The 14,568-nt window shown below is 38.2% G+C and overlaps 1 protein-coding gene across 4 annotated transcripts in view; it reads left to right on the forward strand.

Moving 5' to 3' along the window:
- Positions 1 to 14,568, forward strand: part of MTUS2 (microtubule associated scaffold protein 2) — a 342,103-nt gene that overhangs the window by 257,399 nt on the left and 70,136 nt on the right. For all 4 annotated transcript variants that reach the window (XM_087721256.1, XM_087721254.1, XM_087721253.1 and 1 more), the window contains one exon: positions 9,644 to 9,855. In XM_087721256.1, coding sequence (XP_087577382.1) covers positions 9,644 to 9,855 — 212 coding nt within the window. The remainder of the gene's footprint in view (positions 1 to 9,643; positions 9,856 to 14,568) is intronic.

Below are 14,568 nucleotides of genomic sequence, written 5' to 3' on the forward strand. Positions count from 1 at the left end.
TCCGTGCACATTCCTCCAATCTTTCATCACTGGAAAAAAAAAAAAAGACATTTACACAAAATCTCTAATGTCTTTCTTTGATTATTCCAAATGTACTCCCAGTAGGGGAGGGTCATCTTGGAGGTGGTTAATGGATTAGACAGACCCCACCTCATCCCCTTGCACACTTGGTCCATTCCCCTCATCTTGATTAATTTAATTTTAACTGAATTTTAAAGGTTAAGTTTTTACTTATTATTTTATCACATAATTAAATACATTTTATATTGTATTTTAATTATATGATTGTAAGCTGCCTAGAGTTACCATGGTGAGATGGACAGCATAGAAGTTCAATTATGAATGAGTGAGTGAGTGAGTGAGTGAGTGAATGAATGAATGAATGAATGAATGAATGAATAAATGAATGAATGAATGAAATAGAATATAATATCTGGACAGGAGAAATGTTTGAGGTGCTATCAGCAAAATTTTAGAAATCAAGTGTGAGCGACATTTGTCTATTATCAATACAGATGTCATCTCAAGACCTCCCTCAAAATATGAGGGGAGGAGAAGGAGGTGGGTATTATATTTACAGATACTTTAAAAAACTTTTTAAAATAATTTGATTATAATAAATATTTGGATAAGTAATCAGTATTAGCCTAACTATTGGAATGAGACGGAGAATGATGGTGAAAGAGGAGACTGGTACCCTGTGCTGAACGCATAGAAAAACATTATTAAAATACAAAGGCTTTATCATTTTCCCCATCTGCCCACAGTAAAACGCCCAGGAAATCATTGTTGTGACTGCCTGATATTTGGAGCTTCTAACCTGCTTCCAGCAAAAATGTGTCTGCCTATGCTTGAATGGTCTTACCTTCTAACATCCATGTGGGGTATAATTTAAAGCATTTCTAAAGCAATTATCATGCCCATGCCCTCAATAATATCCTTCCTCCTAACTTCACCACTGCATAAAAAGATTCAGAATCATTCTGCGGGCATTGTATTTTGTACATTCTCCATCCGAAGCAGAAAAATGATAAGACAGTGTGCATTTTGAGTTGTTCTGTTAGCGCTAGGTGAATGGAGAAGCTCAAGATTATCCACAAGGACAAAACTCACAAAACTTAAATTACAAGGACATTTGGAAAGACAATTTAAAGGCATTCAGTTCAAATATTGTAAGGCTGCAGGGATTTGCAAGACTTGGACAAACTTTCGGGGAATTTTCTTTAATTAAATCTGAAACAATGTAGCTGCGGAGTCCCCAAGGAAGGTACTTTGAAATAGACTCACTGACCTCATTATTGAATAGCTTTGAAGTTTCTTGGTTTCCAAGTGTTTTAAATACAAAGCCTATTTCATTATTTTTCTTAAAAAAATGGATGTTCTGCTTTATTATTTCTTTCTATCCATATCATCATAACATTCACAATAGAAGATACTGCAAAAAGCTCAGACTGTTCTAATTGAATCCAAAGTATAGCAAAAGCAATAGAACGAATAACAAGGCTGCTTGTCTTCCATTATTGCCAGAACACATAATCAACCTTGCAAGGTAGTTCAGACAACAAGCAGGCCCAATTGAACTAATTCTACTTTACATTAACAACTTCTTGCAAGTCTAGAAGTACATTTCACCCGTCACTTTTACTGTTCAAAAAGCTAGGGAAGTTGCCGTCTGAAAAATGTTTGCTGCACTCACATTCCTACCGCAAGCTAAGCTGCTTCTTATTCAACCGTTGCCCTGGCTGTGGCTCTTCCATCTCCCAAGGCCATTGCCACATACCATTACACATTAATGAGTGCTTATTAGTGCATAGAAAATATAGACTAGAAGTTTAACTTTTTAACTTATTAGTTATCAAGTTGTTGGTGATTCTGAATCACTCTCTCACATATCTCTGAGCCATTTGATATCATAAAAGATTTAATTATTTTTATTAAAAGTCATTTCTATTAACAAAGAGAGCCAGTTTGTGATAGTGGTTAAAGCAGCAGGCTAGAAAACTGGAGACTGCTTGCACCTTTTGGCTTGGGCCAGTCTTCCTGTGTGTGTCTCTGTGTGTCTCCGTGTCTGTCTCTCTCTCTGTCTTTCTGTCTCTCCCTGTCTCTCTGTCTCTCTCTGTCTCTCTGTCTGCTTCACTGTCTCTGTCTCTCCATGTCTCTCTGTCTCTGTTTCTCCATGTCTGTCTCTCTGTCCCTCCTTGTCTCTCTGTTTCCGTCTCTCTGTCTCTGTCTCTCCATGTCTCTGTCTCTCTGTCTCTCTGTCCTTCCTTGTCTCTCTGTCTCTCTGTTTCCATCTCTCTGTCTCTGTCTCTCCATGTCTCTGTGTCTCTGTCTCTGTCTCTCTGTCTCCCCATCTCTGTCTCTCTCTGTGTGTGGATTCCTCCCTCCCCTGTAGGAAGAGGAAAAATGGCAAATAGCTTCTAAAAATCTTGCAAAGAAAACTCAGTTGTTATGAGTCAACACTGTCTTGAAGACATGTACTGTTGACAAAAGTTGGGTGTGTCAGACAAGAATCAACTACTATTTTGCATTGGTTTTCAAATGGTTATGACGGAAGCAAAATTAGTATTCAGACCTTCTTGCCTGAATAAGTAGAGAGAGAAGTGACAATGTGTGCACCAGCTTTGTCCTTGTAATTCCAGGCTCTTCTACTCTCCCTTCACTGGATAAACCCAGAGTCCTGTGGCATCCAAAACTCTTCATCACAGAAAGATTATATGCAACCAAAAACAATGCACAAAAATTGAGAGTAGAGTTGGTGCATTTCCAATAATAAAAGTAAAACAACAGTGGGCTGCTTCTTTCCAGCCTCTTACAGGCCTAACAATACCTGAATGTTGTTTTGATTAAGAACCAATTTACATGTTATACACTCACTGAACAGTACATAGCTAGAGCAACATATCTACCATTTGTCCCATATTGTTCAAAATAACCATAGTGTTGTCCAGAGGTGATATTCAGAAGTTTCTGATCAGTTCTGAAGAACCAGTAGCGGAAATTTTGAGTAGTTCGGAGAAGTGGTAAATACCACCTCTGACTGGCCCCACCCCCTTCTATTCTCTGCCTCCCGAGTCCCAGGTGATCAGGAAGAAATGGGGATTTTGCAGCAACCTTTTCAGGGGTGGGTTCCTGCCAGTTCTAACCTCTTCTATAGAAGAGGTTCCACAAATCTACTGTGCCATTTAGAACCTATTTCAGCTCCCTCCCCCTGTCCGTCCACACATCATCAAGATGAAGAGCGAAAGGAGGAATTCTGGGAGTTGAAGTCCACAAGTCTTAAAGCTGTCAAGTTTGAATACCCCTGGGTTTTTTTTTTCTAAAGAGTTAGGGGTTCAAGGGTCTTGTAACTTGACAGCTTTAAGACTTGCATGCTTCAAATGACAGAGTTTCTGAGCCAACGTTTTGATTGCTAAGCAAGAGCGTTAAGTGAGTTTCATCACATTTTACAAATTGACCATGCCCACCCAGTCACATGACTGCCAAGCCACTCTCACCCAGTCACATGGCCATCAAGCCACTCCCACCCGGTTATATGGTCGGCAAGCTACTCCACAAAGCAGGCCACACCTACAGAAGAGGTTCTAAAAAAATTTGAAACCCACCACTGAACCTTCCCCTGGAATGGGGAGTAAATGGAGACTTTAAAGTATCCTTCACCTGCCACGCCCACCAAGCCACGCCCATATAACCAGTAGTAAAAAAAATTGAATCCCACCACTGGTGTTATCCTACAACAAAATCCTATTTTCATAAATCTTTCATAAATTCCACAAATCACCAACATCCTATAAAACACTTCATACTATTTTTAGCCAACTTTTAGTCTAGTGTAAATATCAATTTCATTGGACTGAATTTCCAGGCTTTTGGAATGTTTTTTCATCTTCCCTTTCCAAATAAATTCACTATAAGTGCTATTTTGGCACCTGCAGTTCATCAAAAGCCCATGGGAAGTCATTGAATCCCATGAAACTGTCTTTGAACACTGACATCAGCTCTAGAAACCATCTGTGAGCACTTCAGATTATTGTGAGGAGAAAATAGCCATGGAAGCTTTGATGTGGCCACCAGCATTCAGTTCCGCAATAAATGATATTGTAGGCCTGTTAGGACTCAGGCTGCATATTATGAGTTGTCTATATAACTTTTTTAAAAAGCTAAAGTAGCTTGCTGTGTTAGTAGAAACAAAGCCAGTGAATTCCTTGAAATATGAAACTTTGTGATTTAATTTTATTACTGACAGCAGTATGCAACATAAACTCGTTTATTTGCAACCTCAGTGGTCTTCTGCAGCGTTGTAATATTTGGAAAAAATGAAAGTACAGATTCTTTCATGAACAGATACATTTTTTCCTCCACCTCTTTCTCTTTCCTCCCCCTTCCCCCTTTTCTTTTTGGGTAAGGGTAACTGCATGCCTAGGCAATTATTCTTTTGCTATGCTGGTCAGGTTTTTTCAGACATTCACTTCCTCTCTGCATGCGGAGGAAAATATGGAATGGGGTTTGTTAGTCTCACAGTCACCTCCACCCCATTCCCTGTGCCTTGTCCCTCATACATTGAAAATTAATTTCTTTCCTAAGGAGTTTTTGTAATTATGGAAGGTCCCTATGTATGGTAATTTAGAACACAGGTAGGTAGCATTTTCTTTTGAGCCAGTGGACACCTGGGAAATTTCGAGGACCTGCTGTGGACATTCCCACAAATGGCTTCAATGAATAAGATTTACTCATTCATCAAGGCCAAAAGCAGAACACTTATTTAACTGAAAACAAGATATTAAGATGACCTCCTTGCTCTACTTCATTTCTCTCCCAGATGATCTCTACCATTGAAGCTTCCCTTGTCTTTTTTCAGGCTGGATAGGTGGACGGTCAAAGATTTTATTTTCTAAGGATACCCATACATGGCCAAGAAGCCTTTTTTTGGAAAAGTTTTTTTTATTTTAATTGAATAAAAACACAAAAAAAGAATCATCCTTCATTACATCTTGTAGAAAGCATGTTGATTGGTTACAGATAACTTTCATGCATTTCTTCTTTCGTGCAATTCACAGTCATTACTTATAGTTCATATTAGATTATACACTTTAAATCAAAAATCTTTGTATAGCTTACTATCAATGTACCACAATTCTCATTTGACTACAATTATTTGAACATGCTTTTACCTCAAATCATTCATACTTAAAGACACAACCACATAATGGCATTCATTAGCTATTTCAAAAATCCTCCAATAACATTACACCTTTATGAATATTTAAGTAAAAGTCAATTAATAAAGTTTCTAAACCTTTTCCCCCTTTTCCCCCCAACTCACTGTTTAGAATTTATATCCAAGTTACTTTTGCCAATACCATAGCATGTATATATTATTAAACAATGTCCATTGACATTTCCTTGTTATTATAATTGGCTAAAAATCATTTACTATTTATGTCCCATCTCTTCTCGTCAGACCCCCCCCCAAACAGAAAAAAGAGCTTACACCTTTATGACAAGATCTAAATAAAAATTTGTTAATAAAATTTATAGGTCTTTTTCCCAAGTCACAATTTGCAATTTATATCCAAATTACTTTTACTAGTTTGCCAGTACATATATATCACTAAGCTGTATCCATTATCATTTCATTATTGTTATTATAGTTAATTATTTGTTAATGAATAAACATTTAATAACAATCTAAAATAATCTAAGAGTTACTAAATTCCTACTTATTGATCACCAAAATCAACTAATTTTTTATTACCAACTTTCATTGTCAACCTGTATCTTTCCAGTAACAAAACAATCTTATCTCTTTTGCCAATTGTGGTGTCAGTCTTCTTTTTATCTCCTTTATAAAGTTTTTATAGACTTCTCTCTGCACTTTGTTGCTTGAAGGATCTCTCAGGTAATCTTGTTTCCCTCCAGCTACTACTAAAATTAGCTTGTCTTTGGTTGTCAATCTTGGTTTTGAAAAAAAATTCTCTTCTTAAGTCCATCATCATTACCATTTTTTTTCTTCTGTATCTTGGAATCTGGGGTAGAGCTCCAATTCATCGAATTCCCTTTTCCATATTCTCTTCTCTCCACTTTCACCCACATTTGCTCCCTTAATAAATTCATCTATTGTCTTGTCTGTATCTTCTATATCTTCATTCTCCCCTTTAATTTCAGTCTTTCGCAAAATAGAAAAAATACCTCACCAGATGGACTCACTTTCTCTTTTCACTTCCTTCCTTTCGGAGCCGTCCCAACTTCAGTATGAAAACAGTATGAAACAGCTGCCAAGCATCTGAATTTGGAGCACACTATCATGGAAATGCTACAACGGTCATAATTGTGGGAAATGGTCATAAGTCTCTTTTATCAATGCCATTGTAACTTTGAATGGTCACTAAACAAACTGTAGTAAGTCAGGGAGGAATCTAAAAGTTTGCAATTAATACTAGGAGGCTTAGACATTTGCAAGAAATTGCAATTGGTAATGGTAATTTTTAGATATACAATTATGGATCACCTTTACTTTCTTTTTATGAACTAGATATTGCTAATCATCAAACTGTTCTGATGATTAACAGGGCAGTAAAATGATTATTGTAATACGGTTTCGCACAAAGCCTTTTAGGAAGATGCTGCAGAATAAGGTGTTATGTGGCATTTATCTGAATTCACTCTGCATGGTTTCATGGAAATAGCTAATTGTACAGAGATAAGCTGGATAATGTGATTTTCCAGCATATGGAAAGTCTTTAAAACAGCCTTTGATTTTTTTCTGGAAGAAAGACCAATTCTAAACCCCTGCATCAGCACCAGCACCAATATTTATACTCTTGATATGACAGATAAACACATTTTTTTAAAATGCCCATATCCAAGTCCTCTATTGATTCCTTTCTGTGTTTCCCCCATAATCTCTTTATTTCTGGTGTTCAGAAATGAGTTCCCTGACTTAGGTAATCATACTAGCACCATCTGCACACAAGAAGAAAGAAAGCATCAACAGATTGGGGAAAACATCACAATTTAGCAAAGTAAAGATAGAAAGATATTTAAAGAAAAAAGCCCTAAACTGAAACTGTGAAGCAGATAAATTAGGACCGAGCATGCTCAGTGGTAAATGGAACACAGATTGACAGTGAGTGGGAAAGGAATGGAGAAATCCACCCGGCAACAACACTGAATTCTGGTTAAATTTTATTTTTAGGAATGCTAAATTCACAGTGAACCACCAGCTAAAAAAACAGGGCCCATGTGGTGAAGGAACCTAGAAGGTTCCCCGATTAGCAAGATGTGTGAAATGAATCAGTATAAACAAAACTAAACATAGATGCCCCGTTAAGATTTTCACTTAAATAACTGCACTCATGCCTGAGGAGAGGGGGTGCAGCCGGTACATTGTTTGGGGGCCCATGGAGCTCAAAGGGGGGGCCATGAAAAGGATTTTTTTTAATTCTTACAAAACCAATTTTTTAAAAAGAAAAACAATGTTGGATATATATTTCAGACTTTGCGTGAACAGTTATTTATGTAATTTATTGAATTTTAATTTCATTACTTATTTATTTAAGTTTTCAAGTTTAGTTTCATTTCATTTATGAATATATTTCGTATTTCATTTCAGTTTATGACTGGTGATCAAATGTCATCTCAAAACTCTGGAGCTTAAAAACGCTGTACATTGTAAATGTACAATTATGACACCGTGAGAGAGAGCCACGGTGGCACAGTGGTTAGAGTGCAGTACTGCAGCCTACTTCTGCTGAGTGGCGAATGCCGGCATTTTGGCTGTTCAAATCTTACCAGTCCCATGGTTGACTCAATCTTCTTTACCCTCCGAGGTTGATAAAATAAGCCACTGAGCCACAATGGCGCAGTGGTTAGAGTGTAGTACTGCGGGCTATTTCTGCTGGCTGCCACTGCCTGCAATTTGGCAGTTCAAATCTCACCAGGTTCAAGGTTGACTCAGCCATCCATCCTTCTGAGGTGGGTAAAATGAGGACCCAGATTGTTGGGGGCAAGAGGCTGACTCTGTAAACTGTTTAGAGAGGGCTGTAAAGCACTGTAAAGCAGTATATGTCTAAGTGGTATTGCTATTATTGATTTATGTGTCCAGGTGTAGGTGAGGGGGCCCATACTAATCTTGTTCCAGCACTTAATAATCCTCTTGGCTGCACTGCACTTTGATAAAATACATTTCAATCATATATTTGTATGTCCATCTTTGGCTAAGTTGTTCTCAGTTATTTCTGTCTCCTGGTATTCATGGAGGAGGAGGAAAAGAATTTTTTTTTCTTTTGCAATGCAAACTGTGTATCTAAAATATGAAGACTCCTCTTTCAGCGAGAAGAAAGTCTGAAAGTCAATAGCATGGGCCCAGAGGTTGTAACGAGGCTTCAGATGTAGGTGTCTATGGATGTTCTCGGTCATCCAGGTCATGGTGGTCCCACAGGTGTGTTCCCTCCCCCTCCAAAAAAAGGAAACTGGACTTTCTTTGTTTTTGCTTGAAGACGTTTCGCTTCTCCTCCATGAAGTTATGGCTGACTGGTGGACGGAATGTTATGGAATGATGTCTTCCATTCTGATCCCCCATCATTCTTCATTCCCACCAAATCCTTCTATTTCCCCCTTCCCACCATTCAGTTAGAACTTCTTGGATGAGAAGTGAAACATCATCAAAAGGAAAAAAGACAAACAAACGAAGTCCAGTTGCCTTTTCTAAAGAGAAAGAAGAAGAACCTTCTAGACTTCTATTGTAGAGTCTTCAAGAAGGTCGGTACAAGAGTTATGGAAAAGATTGAAAACTACACTTGAATCCTAGAAGCTTACTAGACAATGGTGATGAGCTATATAAAGCTTTGCCTTATTGGCTTCTACAGGTAGTCCTTGACTTATGAGCCCAAAATTTCTGTTGCTAAGCGAGACAGTTGCTAAGTGAGTTTTGCCCCATTTTACGACCTTCCTTGCCACCGTTATTAAGTGAATCACTGCAAGCTAGATTTGCTTGTCAGAAAGTCACAAAAGTTGATCACATAATTCCAGGGCACTGCAACCGTCATAAATGTGAGTCAGTGGCCAAGCATCTGAATGTTGATCATGTTGACTGTGGAGATTCTGAAATGGTTGTAAGTATGAAAATTGGTCATAATTGGTCAGGTTTTTTTCAGTGCTGTTGTCACTTTGGATGGTCACTAAACAAACTGTTGCATGTCAAGAATTATCTGTACTTTTGTCCAAGGTTGTTGCTACTACAAAACCTCTATTCTCTTTCTTGGCAATTTTTGTGATAGCAGCCTCAGAGACTGCCACCAATGCATGGGTAATAATTATTCCTTTTTTTAAAAAAATTACCAAGCATGTCAACATAAAATTCTTTCTCACCATGACATTTTTCTTGTTTAAGAAAGAAAAATATCAGATAGAACAACTTAATTATTGCATATTAAAGACACTGCAGGTTTGCAGATGTTTAAATTATGTCTTTTAATAAAATTCATTATGTGAAAAGATGCTACCAGTCTCCTTTTAATTGGTGGCTCTGTAAAAGACAAGTTTATTTTCAGTTCAGCCACCACCTGCCTGTGGATAGCTATGTTCTTACCTGTAAAACAACACGTTACGTGGATGTTATATGGATATTTATTGCTTCTTGCAGGACATCCTAAGCAAAAGCCTTCCGTTCCAAGAAATGGATTTTCTGCTAAACCAGATTTGCAGACTCGAGAGCCAGAACGGCAGTTCATCCAGCAGATGAAGGATAGGTGTGATGAACTAGTCAGAAAATTCAATTGTGTCCAAGAAGAACTCAAGAGGACAAGATGTGGCTTTGATGTCTTTGTTATAACGACACAGTTTTTCTTTCAGAAGGTAAGTAGCAACCAATGGCTTCCCTACATTACGAACCAGCTTTTGGAGAAATCACAATGATTCTGTTATGGCAAAGGCAGAAGAACGTAATATTAATATGATTTGGTCTACATCAGTCGTTATTAGGAGAAATGAAAAGATACGGAGAATAGTTTTAGAATAGGTGTCGAGGGGTCAAGGCCCGAGGGCCGGATCCAACCCACGAGGTGTTTAGATCTGGCTCGCGGGACTGCCCTGTAAGCAGCAAAGGGTTGGCCCACAGTGCCTCTGCCAGTGAAAATGGCGCTCGGAAGGGCCACCCGTGGCCCTCCCGAGCTCCATTTTCATTGGCAGAGGGTTGCAGGAGGCTGTTGCCGCCGAAAACGGAGCTTGGGAGTCTGTTTTCGTTGGTAGAGCGCTTGGGCCTCCACAGGCGCCTCCAAAACGAGTGACATTGAGTTGGCCACACCCACCCTGGCCCCCCTGAGGTCAAACACAACCCTGATATGGCCCTCAATGAAATTGAGTTTGACACTCCTGGTTTAGAAAGGACAATTTTTACTATGACAACAAGACCTCTGTCATTAGTATTTAGACAAGAATGTGTACATAATCCAGTGTATTTTGGATGCATACCCAAACTGTACAGATCTAAACAGAATTTTTCTGGAAAATAAAAAGAGCATGACAGAGGTCCTTAGCAGTGTCTTAATAGCTGTGTCTTTAATTTGTATTTCTATCAGTTGCTACAACAATATTAGGCTATCAGATTGAGTATCATTGAAGATAGGCACGTATGAGTTGCCAAACCTGCCCTATCAGCATGAAAATAATATAAGGGGCAGAATATTCTATTAGTACATGGATATTCTAAATAATCTTGAACTTCATTTGTGTGGATACATACAAAACTGGGTTTATTTGGATGATGGGCACATTCTTCTCAATATTAGATGAATGGGCACTGTTGTGCATATTCTTCATTAAATTAAAAGTGTATTTGAACCTTATGATAAAAAGAGAGTCACAGTTTAAAATAATACTGAAAATACTATTTAATATTAGGTATAATAGAATTCACCCAAGAAGATATGATTTTTTTAAAATGAATTGCTGTGGTCTATGTGTGCGTGTATTCTCCCTCCCCCCCTCTCTCTCTCCCTCCCTCTCTCTCTCTCCCTCCCTCCCTCCCTCTCCCCCCCCCCCCCCCGTTGGGAGGGAATGGAAATAACAGAATTCCTGGATGCGCTGGCCTTGGTGCTGCAGATGCCAGATATACAGTAACAATAAGCAGAGTAATTGAATGATGATTTTGAATGGTAGGAAATATTTTAATAAGAAATATTAGTTTGAAAATCAGTGAAGAAAATATTGTGGACCTATTGTCAAGCAGCACAATTAAACTTATTGGGGAAATCTATATGTTAGATGTGATAATACTGACATCTATTGGCAATGGAGTTAAAATTGCATGGTAGGTAAGCAAAGGATACCTTCCTGGTACTCAGTGAGCCTTTAACTTGTCCTTTTCACTGGGGTAAATTAGGCAATAATATTTAAGCTTTATAATGTTTTCACCTGCAATTGTTGCAGTTATGATTGTTTTTATTGTTATTGGTATTTTAACATGAAGAAGATTTTTATAGAGGATCCTGCAGATGTAAGTGCCACCACCTGTTAGGAAAGTAGTTATTAAGGAGGATGGGTCAGGCAGCATTTACTCCATATCAATGTTACAGGTCGGAGTCCGTGTTCTTTGTTTTAAAGTCTCATAATTATAATTTACAATTTCTGCACATGTGTACCATAAGGTATTTTTTTAATTCACATAACTATCCAGCAGTTGCTTCTAAAAATTGCAAGGTCCCCAATGTATTTTTCATATGCAACTTTATATTTACAAGTGTAGATTATTTTTCATGTCAGATACTCCATGCCTTGTGTCATAATGTAGTATGCTGTTAATAGTCAAACTGTTTAAATCACATTTAAATGTTGGATGGATTTTTTAAATATCTACAGTAATGGTAGGAACATTGGGAGGCAACATATGTGAGATCAATCTTTGATTCTACTAGATCACCAATTTGAAATAAGGGGCTCTGGAACACAGCTCAAAAGACCTCTTGTCTCAACAATAGTTTCTTCCTAGAAAAGGAAAATTGGAGAGTAGAATTGTGGCTGCTTAAAATACTTAAGGTAAAGGTTCCCCCTGCACATACTGTATATGCTAGTCATTCTCTACTCTAGGGGGCAGTGCTCATTTCTGTTTCAAAGCTGAAGAGCCAGTGCTGCCTGAAGATGTCTCCGTGGTCATGTGGCCAGCATGACTAAACACCGAAGGCACACAGAACACTATTACCTTCCCACCAAAGGTGATCTCTATTTTTCTACTTGCATTTTTGCGTGCTTTCGAAGTGCTAGGTTGGCAGAAGCTGGGACAAGTAATGGGAGTTCACTGTTATGCGGCACTAGGGATTCTTAAATATTTTAAAAGTATTTAAAATACTTAAAATGCTTAAAATACTTGGATCCAGGAAGGACTTCTTCAAAAGGGGCCATACTTGATTCCCTGCAAACATTGCATTTCATTTTTGTAGCCACATTGCACAATCTTTTTCAAATTTTCTATTGTTATCCGAAACTATATCTATACCATGAGCCACAATGGTGCAGTGGTTAGAGTGCAGTACTGCAGGCTATTTCTGCTGGCTGCCACTGCCTGCAATTTGGCAGTTCAAATCTCACCAGGTTCAAGGTTGACTCAGCCATCCATCCTTCTGAGGTGGGTAAAATGAGGACCCAGATTGTTGGGGGCAATATGCTGACTCTCTAAACTGCTTAGAGAGGGCTGAAAAGCACTGTGAAGCAGTATATAAGTCTAAGTGCTGTTGCTATTGACTTTTGTTGCCTGGATATTTAATTTTGCATTTTCTTTCATTAAATTTCATTCTTTTATTCAGTCAATTTCTGAGACCTATCAAGACTGTTTTCAATGCTGTTTCTATCTTCTTGGACATTCTTCCATCTTTCATCCATTCCATTAATAAAACTGTAGAAGTCTAGAGGAGCCAGGACAGAATTTCCTGAAAATTTGTTGAGGAATCGTTTTCTAGGTTTGAATGTGATTTTCAAGCCAGTTTTCAAGCCAGTTATGTGTACTCTGTTTCCCTGAAAATAAGACCTCCCCAGATAATAAGCCCAATTAAACTAAAAAAAGCCCTCCCCCAAAAATAAGCCCTCCCCAAAAACATTGCAACACAGCAGCAGCCGTGAGGTGACCACGCTCGCCACCTCCTGCACCACAAAAATAATAAGACATCCCCCAAAATAAGGCCAAATGCTTATTTTGGGAGTCAAAATAAAATAAGACCCTGTCTTATTTTGGGAAAACATGTATTCATTTAACTGATAAGTCATTTGGACCTTATTTTGTTAACCACACTATTAAGAATGCCATGACTATTTTGTCAAATACTTTAGTGAACTTCTTCAACTGTCAGGCCAGGCCTGGCTATATAAGAAAAAGTCTTGAATGGGTTGATTCATTATAGAACAGTAGCAAGTCATATATATCACATCTGCTTGCTACCTGTACTGTATGTATATATAGATTTGTGTATTTGTGTACCATATATATATGCATGTGAGTTTGTGTATATGTGTGTGCGTGCACGCACATGTGCTTGCATGTATGTATGGTTCTAGTGATTAAGATGACAGACAAACAAACCCAGGTTCTATTTCTCCTTTAGACACAGAATCTAGTTGAGTAAGATTCTTTCTCAGACTAGACTGGGAACTGTAAAAGAAATTGCTGTCTACCACAGTGATTATTATAGACCATACTCTTCAATGAAAAAGCCTTCTTCATGTAATGGATAAAACTTGGACTGATTCTAAACTTAAGACTCTTTCTCTCCTCTTTTTAAATCAATTGATTATTGGTCATTTTATTTTATTTTTCTTCAGCCTTCAGATGAGAGTTTCATACTGTTTAGACCAGTGTTTCTCAACCTTCTCAACTTGCTGGCTGGGGAATTCTGGGAGTTGAAGTCCAGACGTCTTCAAGTTGACAAGGTTGAGAAACACTGGTTTAGACAATGGTTCTGTCTGGTTTGGGAAGCTCTGGTTCTAATTTCACAGCTTCAGGCGTTGCAACATTGCAATTGCCTTTTAAGGAGGTTACAGTATCTGAATAAAGATGAGATAAATTTTTAAGAAGAGACCATGAAGCCACTTGTCTGAAGTGGCACAGAGGTCTCCTGCTTCATCGGGGGGGTTGGGCTAGAAGACCTTCCAATTCTCTTTATTCCATTTTTCTTTTTCTATGTCTGTATTGCAAGCTGCTCACAATCAACTGAGAGTCAAGCACGGTCCGTGTTGATTAAATAAATAAATAAATATAAAAATATTCAGAACAGCAATCAGCAAGTTCCTTTAGTTCCCTAGGATGTAAATGTTCTGTCCCAGTCTCTAAAAATAAGTACTGTGCTTCTGTCAGTCTCAAGCTTCAATAAAGGCCCTTAAGTTTGCTCATCCCACTTACTTGATGGTGCTCATATCTTCTTGTGGAAAAAGGTGCAGCCAAAAGGGGAGCGGAATTGCTCTGTCGTCATTGCTTGTTATCATTTTTCCACCTTACTGGTTGATGTAATTAGTATAGCCTGTTTCTTTTATTTTGAACATGTCTAAAAAGCAGAGGACGCAGTGGCTCAGTGGCTAAGATGCTGA

Source organism: Thamnophis sirtalis, unplaced genomic scaffold, assembly GCF_051295495.1.
Source record: "Thamnophis sirtalis isolate CommonGarterSnake01/CBP01778 unplaced genomic scaffold, rThaSir2_p1.2 scaffold_8, whole genome shotgun sequence".
In the NCBI taxonomy this organism is placed as follows: domain Eukaryota; kingdom Metazoa; phylum Chordata; class Lepidosauria; order Squamata; family Natricidae; genus Thamnophis; species Thamnophis sirtalis.